The sequence below is a fragment of the Pelodiscus sinensis genome, chromosome 2, assembly GCF_049634645.1.
Source record: "Pelodiscus sinensis isolate JC-2024 chromosome 2, ASM4963464v1, whole genome shotgun sequence".
Classification (NCBI taxonomy): domain Eukaryota; kingdom Metazoa; phylum Chordata; order Testudines; family Trionychidae; genus Pelodiscus; species Pelodiscus sinensis.
The window spans coordinates 31,899,492-31,921,777 of NC_134712.1; the positions used below are offsets into that span (position 1 = coordinate 31,899,492).

Sequence of the window (22,286 nt, forward strand, 5' to 3'; positions counted from 1 at the left end):
CCCCGTCCCCCAGGTCTGCAGACCAGGGGGAGGGGGAGCAGAGTAGAGCAGAGCGGCGGAACGCGCGGCCAGCTGACAGCCCAGACGCATCTGGGCTGTCAGCTGGCCGCGTGCTCCGCTCTGCTCCCCCCCCCCCTGCAGATCAGGGGGAGGGGGAGCAGAGCGGAGCACAGCAGAGCGGCGGAACGCGCGGCCAGCTGACAGCCCAGACGCGTCTGGGCTGTCAGCTGGCCGCGTGCTCCGCTCTGCTCCCCCTCCCCCTGGTCTGCAGATCAGGGGGAGGGGGAGCAGAGCAGAGCGGAGCGGAGCAGAGCAGAGCAGAGCGGCGGAACGCGCAGCCAGCTGACAGCCCAGACTCTGGGCTGTCAGCTGGCCGCGCGTTCCGCCGCTCTGCTCTGCTCCGCTCTGCTCCCCCTCCCCCTGGTCTGCAGACGGGGGGGGGGGAGAGCAGAGCGGAGCGCGCGGCCAGCTGACAGCCCAGACGCGTCTGGGCTGTCAGCTGGCTGCGCGTTCCGCCGCCGCTTTGCTTCCTCTCCCTGGTCTGCTCGAGACCAGGGAGAGGAAGTGCCCCGTTCGTAACTGCGGATCCGACGTAAGTCGGATCCGCGTAACTCGGGGACTGCCTGTATCATGTTCATATTAAACCTGTTCTTTAAATATAAATACAGAAAGGTAAATATATGAAGACATTTTAATGAATGAAGATGTAAACATCCAAACTATAAAGGAAATAACCAAAGTTGTGAAAACGGTCTTGAGAAGGTGTACCCATTCTCCCTTGACATAGATTATGCATTACATCTCACAGGCCATGCTATAAAAAGTAGGAAATTAATAAAGACTATTGCACACTGTGAATTTTCACATTGGATGAACATATTTGGTGTTTTTATAAATGTGATATTATGAAATGTTATATGAAATAACTGTTCCTTATATCTGCATAGTGTGTAAGTTTAAACTTGTTACTCTTCATTGTTAAATAAGATTTTATGCAGGAATGCTGCTTGGTTTGAGTGTTCCAGTACCTGGCAAAATGGTTTGAAATTATACTTGCAAACATGATGGGCCTAGTGTTGATCTCAAACGCTGGGGTAAGTCATAAATAAATCCACAAATGACAACTGAGTTACAATGGTGCAAAAGTGATGTAAACAAGATTAGAGTCAGAGCTTTTATTAACTCACACTTTTCTATATAATAATTTACAAAAGTGACTGCTTGTTAATGGGGGAAGGGGCCAAATCCTGGAAGGTATGTTTCTAAGGTCAAAAATCTTGCCGATAGCATTCAAGTAAAATTGATAACCACATTACAGTTTAAACAACAAGTCATAGAGAGCTTATGTAGCTTTCTCAGTGGTCTCAGCCTCCAGTCAAAGTGGCAAGTAAACTCTAATATTGTAACTCCAAAGATTAAAAGTGGCTGGGTACTACAGATAGGAGGATTTTAACCTGATGTGACCAACCACAGATTAGTGAGTGAATAACTTAACTGCATTTCGAACCTTGGCTGCTCAGACAGTCACAACACTTCTGAATCAAACAATTTTATTGGGAAATCTTCTAGAAGTATAGCTTTGGCAGTGAACCTTCAGTATCCCATTAAAGGGTCTCTGCTGTATTCCATTGCTAGTCTGGTCCAAAACCGCACACTTTACTCCTACGGATCCTCTACACAGCCATTCTGAATCCTCTTTTTCTTATCAGGCTGATACAGACCTGCATCATCCTCTCCTCCTTTTGACAGTGGAAACAACAATGGGGGGGGGCGGGGGATATGATACAACTACTCATTGTTTCGCTTCACAAAACCCTGCCATAGGGCACAGATTAACACCAAAAATAGATGGCTGCAGCCAAAGAAAAACATTTTTCAGAATGCCTCCACTTGATTAATGAAGTAATGGCATGAATCACTGTTTGAGTTTCATCACGTGCTATACGTTCTTTGCCACTTCTCCTCTAGAAATATTAGCTGTAACTAGGAATTTTTGTAACATTCTTTTCTGTTGAAAGGGTCTTATTCTCTCAAAGTTTAAAAAAAGACATAAAAATGAATATGGCTGAGCTAATATAAGAAAATTATGTTGGAACAGGAGGAATAAAAACTAATGTTTTCTTAAATTAATTCTTAGTTCCTGATTATGGGACTACTTGTAAGAATAGGAACTACTCATTATGACTTCGGGGTCTGAATACAGGATTTTCCCACATTAACAAATATATTCTCATTTTTCTTTTCAAGTTACATTTGTTATATACTAAGGCCCGGATTACAGTGTCAAGAAATGGGCAGCTATCACTACATATTTTGAAAAATCCACTTGCATTTTTGGCATCAGTGAATTTTAAGGATTTACACAATGAACACATTTAAGAGCCTCCATAAAAAAAACTGGTGATTAGAATCACACCACTTTCATTCTATAGCAGAGCTCATTGGTTTTTGTTTTTAAAAAGTAAAAGACAGAAATGATTTGAGGATAATATATTTCCTGCAAGTTAGCAGTAGGATTCTTCTTTTCTAGCCATCTGCAACATACTAAAGCAAAGGCTGTGCTTATTTCAACCACTATTTATATTTGTTGGAACTTTAATCTACTGTCCTTAATTTGGAAGTGAAAAGCAGGGGGAGGTGGGGAAAGGGAAGAGGAAGAATAAAAGCAGTGTGCCAAATTCTGCCTAAGATACCAACTCCATAAATGCATCTGAAGACTTAAGAGTATTGCCTGGTAGGAGTAAGTAAAGAGTGAGTCTTCTTCATTCATTATCATAATGCAACACTTAGAGGCATTTTGATACTGTTAGATGAATGTGAATGTGACTCTTGATTGACTCTTAGCTGATAAAAATTAAACATTACTCTTCCTTGCTTAACCATCAGACTTTCCTTAGTTAATTTGTTAGAGCTACTATCTGATTAGTAATCTATATCCTGGTGTGGACAGTGCACGAGATAGTCAGTTACTGGATTCCACTAAGTCCCTTAGCAATGTCTAGACATAGCTAACAGGAAGTCAATAACATATATTGCTATACCTGTGGTAGCAAATGACTTTTTCAAGCAGTTGTTCAAGATACCCAACCTTCCATTATTCTAAGATGTATATTATTAATGTACTTCAAGCTAGAACTCGAAAGATCTGAAAAGTATTTGACATCTGGCACAGTGACTCAATTAATTATTCCATTGAATTAATTTCTGTCCTGATTCTTTTGAACCAATAACTATGAGTTTAAACTCAACATCATAGCACTGCTTGGAATATGAGCCAGTTTAAAACAGTATTATTTCATCTTCAGATTTTACTGAAGGCTGACTAAAAGAGTGTAAGTAGGTTGTATCTTTTGTAATAAGCTAAATAAGTCTTCTGTGAGAGATGGCATCTCACTGCCACCACTCCAAGAATTATTAAGGACAAATAATGAATGACAAGGACCCAGCCATATCTTTCATGAATCAGCCACAAAAGATGTTATGGACGAAGTATGAAAATCCAACTGCAAATATTGCAAAATAGTAGCCAAGAGTTCACAGAATTTTCCTTTTCTTCCTTTATCAAAGATTTACTGTTCAAGTCTTTGAAAAATTACTTGATCTATTTATAAAGCTTAGCACATCAAAATGTTTGTAGTGCTCACTCAGAAATATGTGAAATCTGCTAATAATCACTCACATGAAAACATGATCGAGTCCCAGGAGGTGCAGGTTTCTCTAGATGACCTTCTAAAATATGTATAAATAAATAAACAAAACCAGCTCTCTTTAAAAACAAGAGAGCATGTGTTTAAAGAGCATAGGAATCAAATATGTCAAATAACAGAAAATTTAAGAATAAAAGTGAAAAGATGTAGAAAAAATTATAAAAGAAAAATGTTTACAAGCTGGCATCAGGATTGTCAGGTGTTTAAAAAAAAGATTTTTCAAAACATTGATGTTTTCTTACAGCTGTCTAAAGTAACACGCCAATACATAGAGGCAGAGGCCTCACTACTGTGGAAAGATCACCAGGATTTGAAAAAAGCTCTTCAAGAGAACAAAGCTGACCAGAGCATTCCAATTCCATTTCAAAAAGTTTTGAGGTTTCAAAATCTGATTTCATTCCAATGTGAAACAAAACCACAGTCTTCTGCATGTTTCCGTGAAATCTGAGCTTTCTGATTAAGGAAGACAGGAGTCATATATATTTTTCCTTCTTTATCATGGTGGCTAGGGCACTCACCTAGCATATAGAAAGTCCATGTTCAAGACCCTACTCTGCAGGATTTAAAGCAGAGTTGTTCATACCAAATCAGTGCTGGTGCTAGCACACTGGGGGCCTTAAGCAGGAGAATTTTCCCCTTCCCTCCCACACACATAATTAATCAAGCAAGTTCTTTGGGGTCCAAAGGAATTGCTTAGTCTGCCTATGCCTAGTGCCAGCTCTGTCCCACATCACTCTGAATCAGGCACAGCAAGGGACTAAAACCCATATCTCTTATCTGCAGGTTAGTGCCTTACCTATCAGGCTAATATCATTCTCTCTTTTTGAGTAAAGGTTTCTTGAAAACAACACTTTCCTGCAAGACTTTGCAACTTTGACAAAAACAACATATTTCAGCAAAATTCTGTTTTGTCAGAAAATATTCTGATCAGGTCTAGAAAAAAATAGAGGAGCCCAAATATACAAAAGATAGACCAAAAAATGGATAGAAGTCCTGCTCTGTTGGATATGGTTGCCCTCCAATTCCTCAACAGAAATTAACAAAACAGCAGAAGAATCACTGTCACCTTGCCAGTAAATTCTAATTATGCCTTTTGGCTCTCCTATAGTTAGGGATCAGTCTTCATTTTTATTATATGCTGCATTTTTTCTACTTTATAACCTGAAAATACAGCGGCGGATATATGGCAGGATGAGCGGGGCGGCTGCCCTGAGCCCTGCGCTTCGATAGGCCCTGTGCAGGTGCCAGAGGCCCAGTTGTTAGAAGGGGGTTGTGGTGCAATGAAGTTTGAGAACCCCTGCATGAGACAAATCACTGTCAGTACGTTACATAAATTTGCTCTGAGTAGGTCATACCACGCTATAACTAAAATGCTAGTAGCTACCAGGAATTCAATTTATACTAGTGCTCACATGTCCCTTCACTGCCACCACAGATGGAGCTGAGATAAAAGTAGTAATGGTAGGAAAATTTAGGAGAACATTCCAAGTAGAGACATAGGCACAGCACATCAGAATTTGATGAAGGAATTAGTTCTGAGATAGCAAAGTTATAAATGCTTTATTATATGTAGACTAGACAAATAGGCACGAAAGAGCAAACTTGTGTAGAACAGATTTTCATGAGCCTAGAACCCAATTACTCACAGTGAGGTCTGATGGGTGCTGAAAAACTCCCCCATTATTGCAAGTTCCCATAATGGAACCTGAGCTCTTTTGAAAATTTAGTCCCACCTGTGGAAGCTGAGCACTTGGAAAATCTAGCCCTATTGTTTGTAGGCTATTAGTCCATAATGTGGATTAATACTTTTAGATTAAAATATTTTAAAATGGTTAAGAAACATTAAGTTTAAAAATATATAGTGCAACTATAAAGTCAACACAGTACTTCTTCATTACAATGTTAATAGGCACACTTGTCGGACAATTATATAGCGAATACATTTTAAATATAAATCTTTATTTCTATGGTATATTTTAATGAAAAAGTTTCACAGTTCTTCATGTCAATAATATGTACATGAATGTTCTGAAACAGCAAACAGTGATCTGCTAGACAGTAACTGCCATAAAGCTCTATCCTTTCAATGAAATGCAGATTTTAAGTATCTAATTCATGTCCACTAGGATCCTACCTTGCTTTTTTTTCCTCTTCAAAATATGATCTTTTAAAATAACCCAAGGAAAGAAACCCAAACTACATAAAAAACTAATGTTGATGGTGAGACTTAATTACAAGCCAAAAAAAATAGACATGGGAATCATACTATCTTTAGCATACTTATGGCTCAGAAGTACAGTACTTTTATGGACTACTGATTTCAGTGAAATCAGGACTAGTGTGGATTAAGGGTGCAAAAGGTTAATGTGGGGCCCACCACAGCAGACCCTGACTGTGGAGGGCCTAGCTGCCCCTCCTCCCCTGATTCAGGTTACAAGCAGAGCCCACAGAGAAGCCTCCCCAGGAGCTGGCCCTGCTCCCAGGGAGGCAGCTTCAGCAGGGCAGCTCTGCAGTATCTGGCTGGGCTGGCACCCTCTGCTGGCCCCACACCTGCGGAGCAGGCTGTCACTCCACGACCTGCAGCAAAGCCTCCGGAGGAGCAGGGCTGTCAGCGCCTGCTGGCCCTGCTCCCAGGGAGACTTCACTGCTGGCTGTGAAGTATAACTTTTAAAAGCTTTACTGCATACCCTACAGTGGCATATAACCTTGTAACTGCTAAGATTTTTTACATCCCTAGGGACTTTACTTCACATAATTCTAGGTACTCAGGTCAGAACCCTTCAATACCTTGAGATAATGGCTGCAAGTTGATGACAGATACTGTAGCTCTGAATAGCCTTATGTTTAGCAGGGGTTATATTAACTTCAATCCAGGTTAATATAGTTATTTGTGTATTTTCTATAGTTTGCTAATATGAGTTGTTTGGTAATTATTTTATGCCCTGAAACAGATAAAAAATCCTCTGATATGTTATTAAAAGCAAAAAGCATCAGTTTAGCTCATCAGATAAGGTAAGAATAATCATAAACTCTCCTAGTTACAGAGTAACAAGTTTAGGACTATTAACTGTGCCTTGCATAACGCTTCATAGACTGCTTCCATAGATGGACTGCTTGGAAAAAATCCAAACTGCACTGTCCATGAAAGCCTACAATGGTTGTTTTTAAGAGATTTGCTTGAATAGTAATAATAACTAATCGAACAGGATAACAAACACTATAATAATGTCAACCCACTGGGCATCTACATACCAAAGTGTTATTATTCAGATCCATCTTCCCAGCAAAAGGCCCCCATGTTGTTCCAACTGGAAGCTGCTGTCGACTCTGAATCTTGCGCTCCCCATCCTTCTGGAACATCTCCAACTCTCCTGTGAACAGGAAAACAAGCAACATTTAGAATACTTTTATTTGTGCCTTGACAACAGCCACCTCTGCCTTTGTGTTCATTTTAAATGCACAATGTTCTGAGGACCCATATAATGAGAATTAATTATGCTTGTCTGAAAAACAACTGATCTTGTCATTCTGAGAAAAAAAAAAGATACCTTTTCCCCTATAATTATATTCAAATTTGGGTTATAAAGTCTCATTTCTTTCTTGCATCTTTTCACACCTATTACATTTTAAAGACATTTTTATTTGGGAAGTCTTTGAAAATGAGAGAGAATAACAGTTGCTCAAGAGGCTTTGATTGAATACTGAGGAGGAGGTAAAGGCTGCAGAAAGAAAAATTGGAATAGGAAGTACAATGCAGTGGTTAACATTCTTCCTGAATTTCGCTGTCAAAAAGAGCCACATTCTAAAGTCTTTACTCAAACAAAATTTCTGTTGTGTCATTTTTTCTCATTTACTCCAATGTGGGTAACTCCACTGATTTCAGAAGAGTTCCTCTCAGTTTATAGTGGTATACAGATAAAAATAAGTTGCCTCAACTAAAGTTTTGTCTGAGGTAGTGTTTCAGGATTTGACCCAAAGTAACTAAGGCTAGTAGATCCATTGACAATGTACTTGCTGTATAACAGAGGTGGTCAAACTTATTGGCCCTCTGAGTCAAATATGATAATCTTCAGAGATGTGAAAGCCAAGTGCATCTGTCACAGACTGGAGCTTCTGCCACGTGGCAGGATGGTACGGGATAGAGGCTTCAACTCTGTGGGAAGCGTGCCTGAGCTTGGACATCAGCAAGAGTGGAACTGAAGCTCCAAGTCCCGGCAGGTACCTTTTTCAGGGCTGAAGTCCCTAGCCCACACCTCCTGGCTGGGCAGAAGCTCTTAGCCCCTACCCTGCTGCAGAGCAGAGGCCTCCAAACTCCCCCGCTCACAGTCCAGTAGATAGAGAACGGGATCAAGGCTCTGTGAGCCACACTTTGTCCGTAAAAGTGTCACATGTGACTCATAAGCCACAGTCGGGTTACCCCTGCTTTATAATACAAGAAAAGTAAGAAAAAGAAGGTGTCAAAAACTTTCAAAACTAAATGAAACTATTATTTCCCATCACTGTTTAACTTTCTCTCTCACTGTGCTAGTGGAAAAAGGAGAAGAATGGAGGAGGTGGCAGTTTTCCAGAATTTTAAAACAAAAAGTATTGTAACTATTGAAAATTTCAAATTTTTCCCCTTAAGTTTTTATATTTTTACAGGGTACACAAAATTCCTTAAAACAATTTTGCCAAAAAATGTTTTTTTACAAAATCCCTTTTTCTACAAATATTGTTGCCCATCTGAGCTCCAGCCTCTTTGAAGTTAACTATTCTGGATGAAGTCATGTTGATACCGAAGTTAACGGCAAAACTCACATTGACTTCAGTGGGGCCAGAATTTCACACTAACTGCTTCTCCTCTATGGCTATGTCTAGACTGCATTGCTTTTCTGTGATACGGGAGGTATCCCAGGAGAGCAATGCCACGTCCAAAGAACGCATCTGATTTTCTGATTTTTTTTTTCTAAAAAGTGGACATGCTCTTTCACTATCCCTGTAAACCTCATTCTACAAGGAATAAAGAATGTGTCAAAAGAACACTTTTTTTCTGAAATCTGGTGCCGTGTAGAAATGCCAAATTTTGGAAAAGCCTCTTTCGAAAGTAAATTGGAAAAAGATACACAACTTGTGTACTGCAAATTGTGTTTCTTTTTCTGATTTAACATTGCATTGTAGACCAAGCCTAAAGCATGTCCTGTTCTTCCCTTCATATAGTGATCAGCTGTGACAATAAGTCTTGATTTCCACATCAACATAATTCTTCCCATCTACTGCAAATAGTATTAGATGAATCACAACTGTGATTTTTCACAAAGACCAGGGATTCTGCCTACTCAATTACTAAACTGGATGCCTGTCCCAGATTTAGGCCTGGAGATAATTATGAAATTGACCTTGTGGGAGTGGGAATGAGGGAAATGAGAATCTCTAGTTGCTGACAAGCAATCCCACAGCTTTCAACACATCTTGTATAACTAGTCACTCATGTAAATATCTGAATTTATGAAACCTCCAGATTATTCACAAGATTTTCCTTGTTCATGAGAATAAACCTTGACCATTTTCCAAAGAGAAGAATTGGATCTGTGTTCTATTTCTAAGCAAAGATATTTGTATTTCAGTGGTGAGCTCTGCAGATTGCAAAAATACTCCATTAAGCATTCATGTAAACTGGCACAAATCCGTTAAGCTATATTGATTTACACCAGTTTACAGATGTGAGAATCAGTATTCTTTATGATGACAGATTCAGACATTTGCAAAGGTGATATATAAATTGGCATGTTTAATTATGTAGCAATTATATCCAACATATACTTTTTAAAAATTTCCACAGGAACACTGAAATAAATGAAATTACTTTTAAACAAACCCTGTAAAATACTGTATAGATGGAGAAGGCTTTTCTTTACTGCAGGTCAGTATGAACATACACACACACAGTAGCATTTTCCACATAAAGATGAAAAGAAGAGCATTTGCTTGCTTTATTACACACTAAAAAAAAAAAAAAAAAAAAAAAAGTCAGGTCTATGGACATGTCACATTTAACTGATACCAGAGGAATCATGAGAATCTTTGAAAACCCTTTTAAAATATAATTCAGCCTCCCTTTCTGCCACTGACATTTTTCATCTGAAAAGGGTTCAGATTCAGTCAAACAGTGACTCCTTATCTGTACCTGTGGATTTACAAGCAGGCCTGTCTTTTAATGGATTAAAAACGACAAATTTAGGGCAGGTCATCCAATGATACCCAAAAATCAACCAGAAAGTGCACACATTCATGCTTTCTTTTATTTCTATAAACAAGAGTCCTAATACAAACTGTGTATTTTAAAAAAAAAGTTTAGGAAGAAAACATGTATAAAAATCAGCATTCACTTAAAAAAATGCATTTTTTCTTTAAAGTTGACCCCTTTCGCTTTCCCTTGCTCTATTATGCCTAAATGTGAGAATTAGTGAAAACCATGGATTTAACTACTGCAATTTAGTTTTATAGTAGTGTCACTCCAGTTTGAGTAGCTCAATGATGAATCATGTCCAAGTTGTTTTAAAATGTGCTCTTCCAGGGTTTTTATAATAGACATCTGGTAGCAAGTACTGTAGTGAAAGCTGTAAAATACAGAAGAACATCCTCTTTTCCCATGCTTATATCACATTTGCTTCAGCAGCCATTTTAAAGTTATAGATCAGAGTGTGTAAGGGGAGGAGAAGTTTCATTTTATCCCATTGTAAACAAATGTTAACCATACGTTCTTTGGACAAGAATGAAAAAACAGCAAAAATTGATCTATACATGGCTGTTCTCCTCACTCAGGATTTTAGACTTAGGGAAAAATGAAATGTAACAAAACCACCTCTGAGAAAGTTTGATAGGCATCTACTAAGATTTTGTACAGAACCTGTATCAATAGCCTACTTATGACATTAGTATACTTTCTTCTACCTGAGCAAAAAGAGCCAAAGGTTGGCACTAGAGTGTGTAGGATAAAGGTAACAAATCTAACTGTTAAAAATATCATTATTAGAAATCCTTCTCCAAAGTCCTCTGAACATTGAGGGTAGAGATTAAAAAAGTCACAATGTTAGGGTGTTCACAGATTTTATTTTACAATATTCTATGAATTTGAATTTTTGTGTAGAGTGGAAGATACCAAAAATTGTGGTGAACAAGGATTCCAACTTGTGAGATGAAAGAGTAATGGCTCTCCTGTATTCTCCATTTTGTTTGTCTATGGCATGCTCCCCTTAGTTGCAAGAATGACTTCAGAGTTATGACACATAGAACACTTTATGGATCTCAGAAGAGTCTATGGTCAGAAGAAAATCTGCATTTAACTATGAAGTCCCTTAAATCTGTCTCTCATTGAAGAGTTTGGGTTAGCACTGATCATAAAAGATAGATATAGAGGGCATGGTGCTCTGAGAAATGACGGTCCTTTTCTTGACTAAGGCTTTTCAGCATATCTCCAACTGACCACCTACCATATTGCAGAGAAAAAAAAAGAAGCTCTAGTTACTCTATTATGTGATTCCCCACCAGTGGCAGGAATCCTAAGCACAATGTTGTAAGGGAGTTTCCCCAAACAGCCACCTAGCAAGGGAAAAGCTGAGGGCCAACAACCCAGTTACAGCTCTCTGATTCTGTACTCCAGCTCAAAGGGAGTGGGAAGTTCTGTGTGCAACGTTCTGTTTATATTTCTTTAAAAAAAGTTCTGAACTATTCATTGTCTTTACTGGACATCTTTGATATGGAATAATTTTACATTAATAACAAATGGTAACAAGCACAATTCATACCCAGAGATAAACAGTATAATATTTGATGAGGAGTCCTGTGGCACCTTATAGACTAACTGAAGTGTAGGAGCATAAGCTTTCGTGGGCAAAGACCGACTTCGTCAGATGCATGTCTGACAAAGTGGGTCTTTGCCCACGAAAGCTTATGCTCCTATACTTCAGTTAGTCTATAAGGTGCCACAGGACTCCTCGCTGCTTTTGCAGATTCAGACTAACACGGCTACCCTTCTTATACTTGACAGTATAATATTTGAATGTATCGTGACTGCTATGCCAAATTTCAACATCAACTGTTAGTTATATTTTGTTCTATTCATTCAGCAGTGCATCCGTAGACCTGCTACTTGTCTAATTGAGAAGTATATTACGGAGCATAACTAAAGGGCTACTAAAAATATGGGAAACACAAGGGAAATAATGCCCTTTCTTTAAGGTTTGTAAATTAGGTACAAACTGGATTAACAGATATTTCATTTTTAGTGATATTTACTTTGCTTTTCTTTGCTGCAGAGCAACTTATTTTTTGCAGCTTGTTCTTTAACAACATCCTTATTTCCAGCTTGTGGAGTAAGTTTATACAAAATATTTGAGACACATTGTATGGGCTAATCAATTTTAGTAAAAGATAATGCTTTTAGTGCTGTGGGCTGTTTCTCTTATCTTATTGATATAGCATACTTTTAAAGTCTGTGATTACTCAAAGACTTATGATAGCTGCACTGTAAAAAAAGCCCCAAGCCATGACACACTAATTCAGCCACAAAGCATCCCATGGCTTTTAAGATATCAAGCCACGTTGGTGGATCTTGGGCCCGAATTAAAGGACTCCACTGTAGGAAATTCTTTCCTATTTGTAGATATTGTAAATCCCTAGCAATTAAGCAGAAAATGTTCTATGCTTTTCAATAAATCATAATCTGCTTTTTAATAACTTCAGAAAACATGCAGTGTTTTGTATATCAGTGGTACCCAATAGCAGTTATTGCCCTTTATGGGATTTGAACATTGTTTCAAATAGCAGCGGAATCCAAATACTTTAAACATAGTACAGAAACACCGTTTTCTGAACACAGTAACCACTGGCTTTTAGCCAACTTCCCACATTTTAGAGTAAGGTACAAGAGTGCAAACAGAGTAAGGTGAATGATAAGCAGCATGTGTTGGATACAGTTAATCTATTAATCTGCATCTATATACTTAAAATACTGAAAAAACTAGAGGAAAGTAATTTGCACTTAATAGCAATAACCTTTTATCTGGAATAGCCTTATAACAGGAAGCCATTTAGCAAAATAGTATGGGGGACAGATCTTCCTCTGGTGTAAATAGATGTTGGTTCACTGAGTTCACTGGAGCTATGCCAATTTCCACTAGTTAAGGCTCTTGCTATATATGGGTATATTTCTTCAAGTCTGAAAAACACTGCATATCATGGACTCAAATATGGACAGCCCTGAAGACACACTAAGTTCAAAAAGCTCTCAAAGTTTGTAGAAATCCTCAGGCTCTGACAAAGCCAGCCAACATTGCTGAAGTATGGTAGAGTACCTCTCACTGGTCTACAATTTAACTATTGGATAGCTGTTTGCCTGGTTACATACAGCAATACTTTGAGAAGGTTGTTTAACTGGTGATTTCTTTGGCTACAAAAATTAAGCCAAGCTACAGTGTGCACCTCTGAATACTGTAAAATACAACTAATTTACATAGAAGACATACTGTCCCATTTATTCTGTTGCAGTTCCTTTCAAAACATGGCAGAGCTCAACATATAAAATAATCATGCACCTGCTTGATGGATTTAAAGTGCCTTATTGGGATGCCTCTTCTAAATTCTCCAACCTCAATTCTCAGGTCTCCAAGACATAACATACACTAACCTACAGATTTATGTGTGGATAAGAAGCCAAAAATAAAAAAGACGTTTGAACATTATGGTCTTAGCCATATGTAACTCTAACAAATGTGAACTTTTTGAAGTTCCTTTAATGACTGGTCTATGATGAGACCCTCCACTCATAAAAAAAATATTCTCCATAGGTAAGTACTAGGGACACTGGTAAACAATATTGAAAGTGCATGAACCAGGTGACAGCAGTGAATCAGAAGCTATTAGCTTAACACAAAGAGCTTTGAATTAGCTTGTAATTGCACTGGAAAAGATAACATAATGGAAGTGGCAAAATATAAACATTCCCTTTTCACAGGATTCTTTCAATAGCTCAAAACCCTAAAACAAGTAACTGGAAATCTACGTACTGGTAACCCAAAGCATGTTGTCACAACACTCCTTAATGAATACATAATTATGCCGGTTTGCCATACCAACTAGAAATTGTTATAATTAATGCAGAAAAGCATCAGTTGATCAGATTATTAACAGAAATATATTAAAATATCCACTTGTCTAATGTTACAATGTTTGTAAAGTATTGAATATATGGTTACTTAATTGAGTTTAAATATGAAAGTGAACTCACACTTCTCAAAAACTGATAGCACTATATTCCATTCTGAAGCGTATTAGCTCTGGAATCAGGGGACTTGGCAGGTGTTACTGTAGGATCTGTTTCACAGCACTACAAAATCTACTGTGGGATAAGTACACCAGCTGTGACTGTCACATTAGAAAAGGCCTCACATACACATGAGGAAGTGTTGCAGTAGGACTCAAATAGAACTAAGATAAATCACTATCGATCTTAAAAAACCCCACACAAACTGAAGAGAGAAATACATTGACAACTGATTGCCAACTTTCCTTCATCCTGGTGATGCCCCAACCATCCTGCTGGCCTAATGCTTAGGGAAGAAACACTGAAAATGTTTTTCTTTTCTTTTCTTTTCTTTTCTTTTCTTTTCTTTTCTTTTCTTTTCTTTTCTTTTCTTTTCTTTCATAACACATACAGCCTAGCTGCTGCTTATCTGCCTTCACTGCCCCCATAGCCAGATCTATTCTCTCTCATTCACTTAGCTCCTGCAGGACGAGGAGGAAGCATAGTTGCCCGTGTATTTCCTTCAACTATTCTCTATGGCTGTGTCTACACTGGGCCACTTATTCTGGAAAATCAGCCGCTTTTCCGGAATAAGCTGCGAGCTGTCTACACTGGCCCTTGAATTTCCGGAAAAGCAACGACGCTCTACTGTACAAAATCAGCCGCTATTCCGGAAAAACTATTCTGCTCCCACTCGGGCATAAGTCCTTATTCCGGAACACTGTTCCGGAAAAGGGCCAGTGTAGACAGCCCAGTAGTCTTTTCCGGAAAAAAGCCCTGATCGCGAAAATGGCGATCGGGGCTCTTTTCCGGAAAAGCGCGTCTACATTGGCCACAGACGCTTTTCCGGAAAAAGGGCTTTTCCGGAAAAGCAGCCTGCCAATGTAGACGCTCCTTTTCCGGAAAAACTGAAAACAGAATAGTATTCCGTTTTAAGCAGTTCCGGAAATTCATGCCAGTGTAGACACAGCCTATGAGTATATCTACACTACAAGGGTATTTTGAAATGAGATATCTTGGAATAATAACTCCCGAAATAACTATTTCAAAACAGCATGTCCACACTACAGGGAAGCCTTAAAATTAGTCCAAGGCAGGATCCCCTAATGTAGACCTGCTACCTCGATTTAGAGCCCCAGGAAGCACTGGAGAGTAACTATTCTGAATGGCCCCGAGGAGGAGTTATTTTGAAATAGCAGCAGTGCAGTATCCACACTACTGCTATTTAGAAATAGCGATTTTTAAATAGGCATTATTCCTCGAGAAATGAGGGTTTATTATTCCAGAATAAGAAGCCTGTTATTACGAAATAATTATATTGTTACACTGTACAGACCGAGCGAGAAGAGTAGGTACTGTAGTTACACGTAGTTTATGAAAAATTTCTCACTTCCTCTGTCCTGTCCCTATAACACAAATACATATGATACAGTAATGCCACACTTGGCGAGAGCAGGCTCATTATATTACTGAAGAGGATTTTTCTTGATAAGATCATCATCTGCTACTGGACTCTTGGGTTTGCTCCTTTCCTTGCAGAGGAGCAGCTGCCCCTGATAAATGTCCCTTTGTGTAGAGATTCTCTTCCAATACATGCAAAGACATTTCATCCCCATGCCTGTTTGTTTTGTTAGTTCCTTCATGTAGCTAGAAAACAATAATAGGTATATGTCTCTCTTGTGTAAAAGATTGAGTAAAGGATGCACAGTTTTACAAAACAAGCACACGCAGCTCAGGCTCACACCTTCATTTTCTAAAAGAGGAACTCTCTCACACAAAGAAAGTTAAAACACTTTTGTCATCACATGCATAATCTTTCATTAAGAATTTTGGAATCCTTTGGGATGTGCTATTCTTTTACTACGTGCCTCTAAAACATTATTTTACATGTTAGTGTAAGTAATATCTAATGTATAAATGCTTTTTGGAGTAGGATACATTTTCATTTTTTCCTATTTAGCAAAAAATGTCAGGAATCATGATATTCTGCCATACCATAAGCATAGTGGTTTGAAGCCAAATACTACTTTAATCTTAACACAGACATGTATCAATATTAAAGTTTAAAAAAGACTCATAATCAATATTGTGGAATATTTAAATGTATCAAAATGTACTGGAAAATATTTCATTTAGCACTAAAATTCAGAGCAGTGAGATCACTACTGAGTATATCTATGGAGTCTTCTCAGTTTACAGTACTGACGCTTAGAGATAAAAGGATCTATTTTCATCTCTCATTTACATATCAGAGCAGATGAAGTTATTTGTTCACTAACAGATATGCATGCCCAGAACTATGAACTTACTGCTTTGATATGAACTTCCAACACGTAGAACACATGACCGGACACCCAAAAATATAAATTTAGCACAGTGACTGCTGCTCCAATATTCTTTTCCTCTTCAACTTGTAAAAAATAATACAGCTTTTTGAAAGAGACTCAGTACCAAGGAAAAAGAAAATTGCAAGAAGGAGGTAGCTGTATCAGAGTTTAGTGAAGCTACCCACAATATCCAGTTACCATAGGTCCTAGTGGAGAGAAAGGGACTGGGATAAAGGAAGATTGAACACCATGCTTCAGTGCATGCATTATGTATAGGGTTCCAACCATTAAAATCACAATTTATATTAAAGGTACAATTATTATAAATATAATGTACAACATCCGAATTTAAATTTTTATCTTTTATTTTCACTTGCTAGGGATGGACAGGCAAAACAGACACATGACTCTGCATTGCTCCAGCATTCATGGGTCGTGTGCTTATCATCAACTTCCATGATCAAGTTAAGTAGCAGTGACGTCCAACATAGCTTTTTTCCACCATTCCCTGACTAGAAGATATGACTGCTTCTTTTGGAAACAGATTGCATTACTGTACACTTGTCTTTAATACCTCAAGTTAGACTACAGCTGTGGACTCTAAAAGCAGCTACACCTTAAATCAGACTTTGATGGTAGTGAAGAAAGAGACACTCACTTATTATGCAGGATATCTCACTATGGGTAAAATACACTCCTGTGCAGAGGGCTGGTGCAAGGACTATGCACTACTTAAATGATTCTATATGGCGTACATAGGACTTAACTTGCTTTGTTCCAGCTATCTCGATAAAATATACTTGAGAACATAAATAAACCCAACCAAGTCAACAGAGCTATTCATGTGAGTAAGAGAAGAAAGTTTCAGCTCATTGTGAGACCCTACATAAATCAGCTACACAGTTGGTGAGATCAGTACAAGTGTGTAAGCACCCTCAGTCCAATATTTAGGAACCACTAAGATCATCAAAACAGTTGCCTAGTTACCACCTAAGGCTGTGGGTACCCAACTTTCCATTGTTAAAGATCCTTTCATGCCTATGTTACTGCCAGAAAAGAGTGCAGAGCAGTCTCAATATAGGCACTCAGCTTCCTATTTCATGCATAAGTTCCAACAGGATCCTCAAACAAGACATTCCTCAACTTTTCTTGCCTGTGTGAGGCCAATCTAGTAGATGTGCTCACACAAAATAGACACAGTCCTCTCTCTAGAATTTCCTACTAGTTTATAGAACTCTCCACTCACCATGTTCACTTTTTTGTGGAATTCATTCTTAGGCATCTATCTGCATGCGTTTTATAGAGCATCTAGTCCTCAAACCTGGGGCTATGAGTTCTACTGCATGGCAAGGGACCCAAAAGTTAAGCATTTCAATGCTCAACATTTCAATGCCCAAGTCCCTGGGTGAATATAGCCCTTTGTGCCTCAGTTTACTTATCTATAATTAGAAGTTTCACCAGAGTGTTGCAAGGCTTTGTAAAACAATCTGAGATCTTCTAAAAAAAGGCATTACATGAGAACAGTGATCAAAACAACAAGGATACATCTACACTGTTCTGTTTTGTGCAAGAAATATGCAAATGAGGTAAAGTGTGGAATATTGCCACTTGTCATTTGCATAATTAATGAGCGGTTGTCTACTTGGTTCCTTTTTGCATAAAACCCCCCCACTTGCACAAGAACTGTTCTTCCTGAAAAAAAATGCGGAAGAATGGCTCTTGTGCAAGAAGAGGGTTTTGCGCAAAAAGAAGTTGTGTAGACAGCTGCTCATTAATTATGCAAATGAGGCGTGGTGATATTCCACACTTTACATCATTTTCATATTTCTCACGTGTAGCCGCGCAGCACGGAGTCCGCACTAGCGGACATTTAAAAATGGCGGTGCCCGGCTTTATGCAAATGAAGGCCGGGAAATTCAAATCCCAGGCTTCATTTGCAACTTCGGTTTCCTACATTACCACCCTAGTTCGAACTAGGGTGGTAGTGTAGACATACCCTGAGGTAATAGCCCCAATTTCTGGATGAATTTGAAGTGGAGTCTCTTATAAGAAAATTACAGCAACCAACTCCTGTGTGAAGAAGGTGTGGATAACCATGGCAAGGTCCTCATGTGGGAAAGAAAAAAACAAACCTCTTCCCATGAGCTGAAGCTTAATACAATTTGTGAAAATGATTTTTTTTTGTGTTTTTAATATAAGCAGTTGCTTGGCCAGACAAACGTCTCCCCTATATCAGACCCTTTTCAAAATAGATTTCTGCTTTGAATCCTTTGAAGAAAGACCATAATAAGACTCCAAAATTATCTCAGGGCATTCCAAGTGCAGGAAATATGGGTGAGAGGGGTATAGGCTTTGTGCCTAGCATCCCAGCCCTGTGTTCCTGTAGCCCAGTGTCTTGGCCATCAGCCCCGGGCCACTGAAACCCAGGCTCCCACCTGCTGGGCCTGATGCTGCTAGGAGCTCCTCTGCCAGCCACAGGTCCTGCTCAGCTACCAGCCCTAGGGGTTCTGCTGCCAGCCCCAGGAACCCACCTAGCTAACAGCCATGCACACAGGGTCTCTACTAACAGCCCCAGGATCCAAGCCATTTGCGCTGCATGCAGTGTTCCAGCTGCTGGCCTCAGATTTAGGGGAGTAGTGATGGACATGGACAAGGAAAATAAAGGGATGCAGCTCAGCAACCCCACTTCAAAAACTGTTCCAGCACCACTGAAAGTAATATCAGCACACCCTTGCACTATTGTGTCTAGACTACACTGAAAGCTCCTGGACATAGTGACCCGCGTTTTGTTTATTGGTTACAAAGGTCAAGCACACCGATGGCATTTGAAAAATAGCAATACAAATACAATGAATATACAGAACAGAAAGTTTCATGAAAGCGTAATGGTAAACAATAAGGTAGCCAACAAAACTGGAAATAGCAGTGTTTTCTTCACTGATACTAAGTGTGGCGTCACAATGTGGAGATCTGGAGCAATGATTTAACTATGGATCTGATAATGTAAGTCTCACACCAGAGCGTAACCAGGAAAAATGCAGAGTAACAGAGAGTCATCTCTCAAGTTAAACTGAGGACTTTAAGATGATAATGAAGTAAAAGGAAGTTTCATGTCAAACACTGTACTGAGCTGGAGTTGAAGGAAAAAAGGAAACAATGAATAATGCATCTAAACATAAGACTCACACCTTGGAGTATAATTTCACAATGTAATACTATTTGAATAAGAGCTTTATATTCCCTTCATAGGGTATGTCTACACTACCACCCTAATTCGAACTAGGGTGGTTAATGTAGTCATTCGAAGTTGCAAATGAAGCCCGGGATTTAAATATCCCGGGCTTCATTTGCATCTTGCCGGGCGCCGCCATTTTTAAATCCCCGTTAGTGCGGACTCCGTGCCCGCGGCTACACGCGGCACGGAGTAGGTAGTTCGAATTAGGCTTTCTAATTTGAACTACCGTTCCACCTCGTTCCATGAGAAGTAATGGAAGTTCGAATTAGAAAGCCTAATTCGAACTGCCTACTCCGTGCTGCTTGTAGCTGTGGGCATGGAGTCCGCACTAACGGGGATTTAAAAATGGCAGCGCCCGGCAAGATGCAAATGAAGCCCGGGATATTAAATCCCGGACTTCATTTACAATTTCGAATGACTACATTAACCACCCTAGTTCGAACTACGGTGGTAGTGTAGACATACCCCATACTTATGCTACATAGGAAAGTATTAGATAGTCTAATCCTGAGTAGTCCTTTATACTTATGTCCTATTTCTGCAGATTTACTAAATATTTAATATATACTTGGAATCAGAATACTTCCAATAAATACTTGGAATCTTAGGCCAAATCTAATTTCCTTGACCAGTAAAGGAATCAAAATTATGGATAGATTGTATAATAAACTCCCCAAAATCTTTATCTATATGTGCAACATAAATTCAGCACAGATGAGAAAACTATTCCCACCAAAAAATGTACACATGTATATACGCACAGAATCTTTTGGAGATTAATTACACAATCTATCCATAATGGAAAGGATATATATGTGACTACAGGGAGGATCAATATTGTAAATTGTCTGTCATATGTTTGTGTTGTTTTCTGGTCATGAAGTTGAATAGAAAGAGGCTAATTTCACAAATCAGATCAAATAATAGATTTATTGCAAAGGTAGCATAGAAATGCAAATACATAAATAACCTAAACTTTTGTTGTTTGCCATATAATATTTTGTGTCACACTGTCAGAATTAAGTTCCAAGCTGAGAATCAGACACACATCTGAGAGGAAAGCTGGTCTGGTGACTAACATACTTGGGAGACTTGAGTTCAATATGTTGGCTACAAATTTACTTTCTATGTGATCTTTAGTAAGACTATTAATCTCGCTGTCTCCCAATGAAAGTAATAACTCTTTTTCTCACATTCTTCATCTACTGTGTCTATATACACTATAAGCTTTTTTACGGTATGTAGTATTTCCCATTATATATATATATATATATATATATATATATATATATATATATATATATATATATATATAGTGCCTAGCGCTTGTAACAAAAATATATATCCTGATGTTCCAAGAGGGATATCCATATCAAGCGCATTATATCTTATTTATAGAACCTTTCATGGATCCACATCCACATTTGTATCTGCAAATATGAGGTGCAGATATCCGTATCCACATCCGTATCTTGCTGTGGATACCCATGGATACAAAACAGATATCGGTGGATTTTCAGGGCTCTACTGATTTATCCTCATGCAACTAGCCTTACCAGGGAGTTTTGATTATGCCTTGTAAATATCCCTTACATCTTTTTCTAGTGTGGTCAAGCAGCAATCAGTGTCATATTCTCTTAACATACTGAAAAGGTATCCATGCTAGTATTGATCTATTAAAAAGACAGGTTTAGGACCATTAATATATACATTATTTGATAGTTTCAGTCATTTCCTTCATTCCATAGTTTAAGGACTCATTCAGAAATCAAACAGCAGTTATGTTTATGTTCATGTGTAGATTTGCTATATTTTCTAGAATAATAAATTATGAAGGGTTTTCCTTTGGATGACAATAACATTTTTCTATATCATAACCATATGATAAGCACACAATGTAGTTCATGTAAAATGTTAAATGTAACACAAATAAAAAAATGTCCCCACAAATCTCATATTTCCTGCTACTGAAATATATTAGAAGCCTAAATTTTGAGTTTACTCCTGATCTTGGTACAGACACCCGAACTTCAGAATATCCAAACCAGCATTATTTCAGCTGTGCTAAAGCCAATTATTGGTGTAATTTCATGTCATTTATCTTGCTTCCCAGTGTAGATCCCATAAAGAGCTATCTAATACCAAGATTGGGCATTCAAGATTCAGGATTATCAGACATGTCTCTTTAGTTGTTCATGATTTTTGCATTTACACATCATTTAAAAAAGTATTTTTTTCTATCTTTGGTTATGTATATCCTAGAATATATTACTATCATATCAACAATATATCTTCTGTATCTAGAAACCTGTGTTTCCATGAGGGAAGTAACATAGTACATCACATCTGTCCTAAATCAAGAAAGCTTGGTATAAATAGTGCAGAATTTAAAATCAATACAAAACAAAGATACCTTTGGCAAAACCATTATTTTACTGACAGATATGATACTTTCTTTAAATGGCAATAAAAAAAGGATATGACATCCTGTGCTATATATAAAGAAAGGTTAGAATGAAATTTATTATATGACATCTTTGTGATGTTAAATATATGAGCAGATTAAGACAAGTGGATGGATTTGGATGGTCATCAAAGGAAGACTATATACACTAATCTGGGTCACTGATGTTGTGCTACCTGAATTCATGAATACACATGCCACAAAAATTTATGTAATATGATGACACTGATGATCCATGTTTTGCTTGATCCATGTGGTCCTGGCAAAATATTAT

The 22,286-nt window shown here is 38.4% G+C and overlaps 1 protein-coding gene across 6 annotated transcripts in view; it reads right to left on the minus strand.

Moving 5' to 3' along the window:
- Positions 1-22,286, minus strand: part of ZFPM2 (zinc finger protein, FOG family member 2) — a 569,933-nt gene that overhangs the window by 260,031 nt on the left and 287,616 nt on the right. For 3 of the 6 annotated variants that reach the window (XM_075920227.1, XM_075920229.1, XM_075920226.1), the window contains one exon: positions 6,960-7,078. The exons of 2 other annotated variants lie outside the window; for them this stretch is intronic. In XM_075920227.1, the coding sequence (XP_075776342.1) occupies positions 6,960-7,078 (119 nt within the window). Of the gene's footprint in view, positions 1-6,959; positions 7,079-22,286 lie in introns of those variants that run through there. One more of the 6 variants, XM_075920232.1, reaches the window with a different exon arrangement.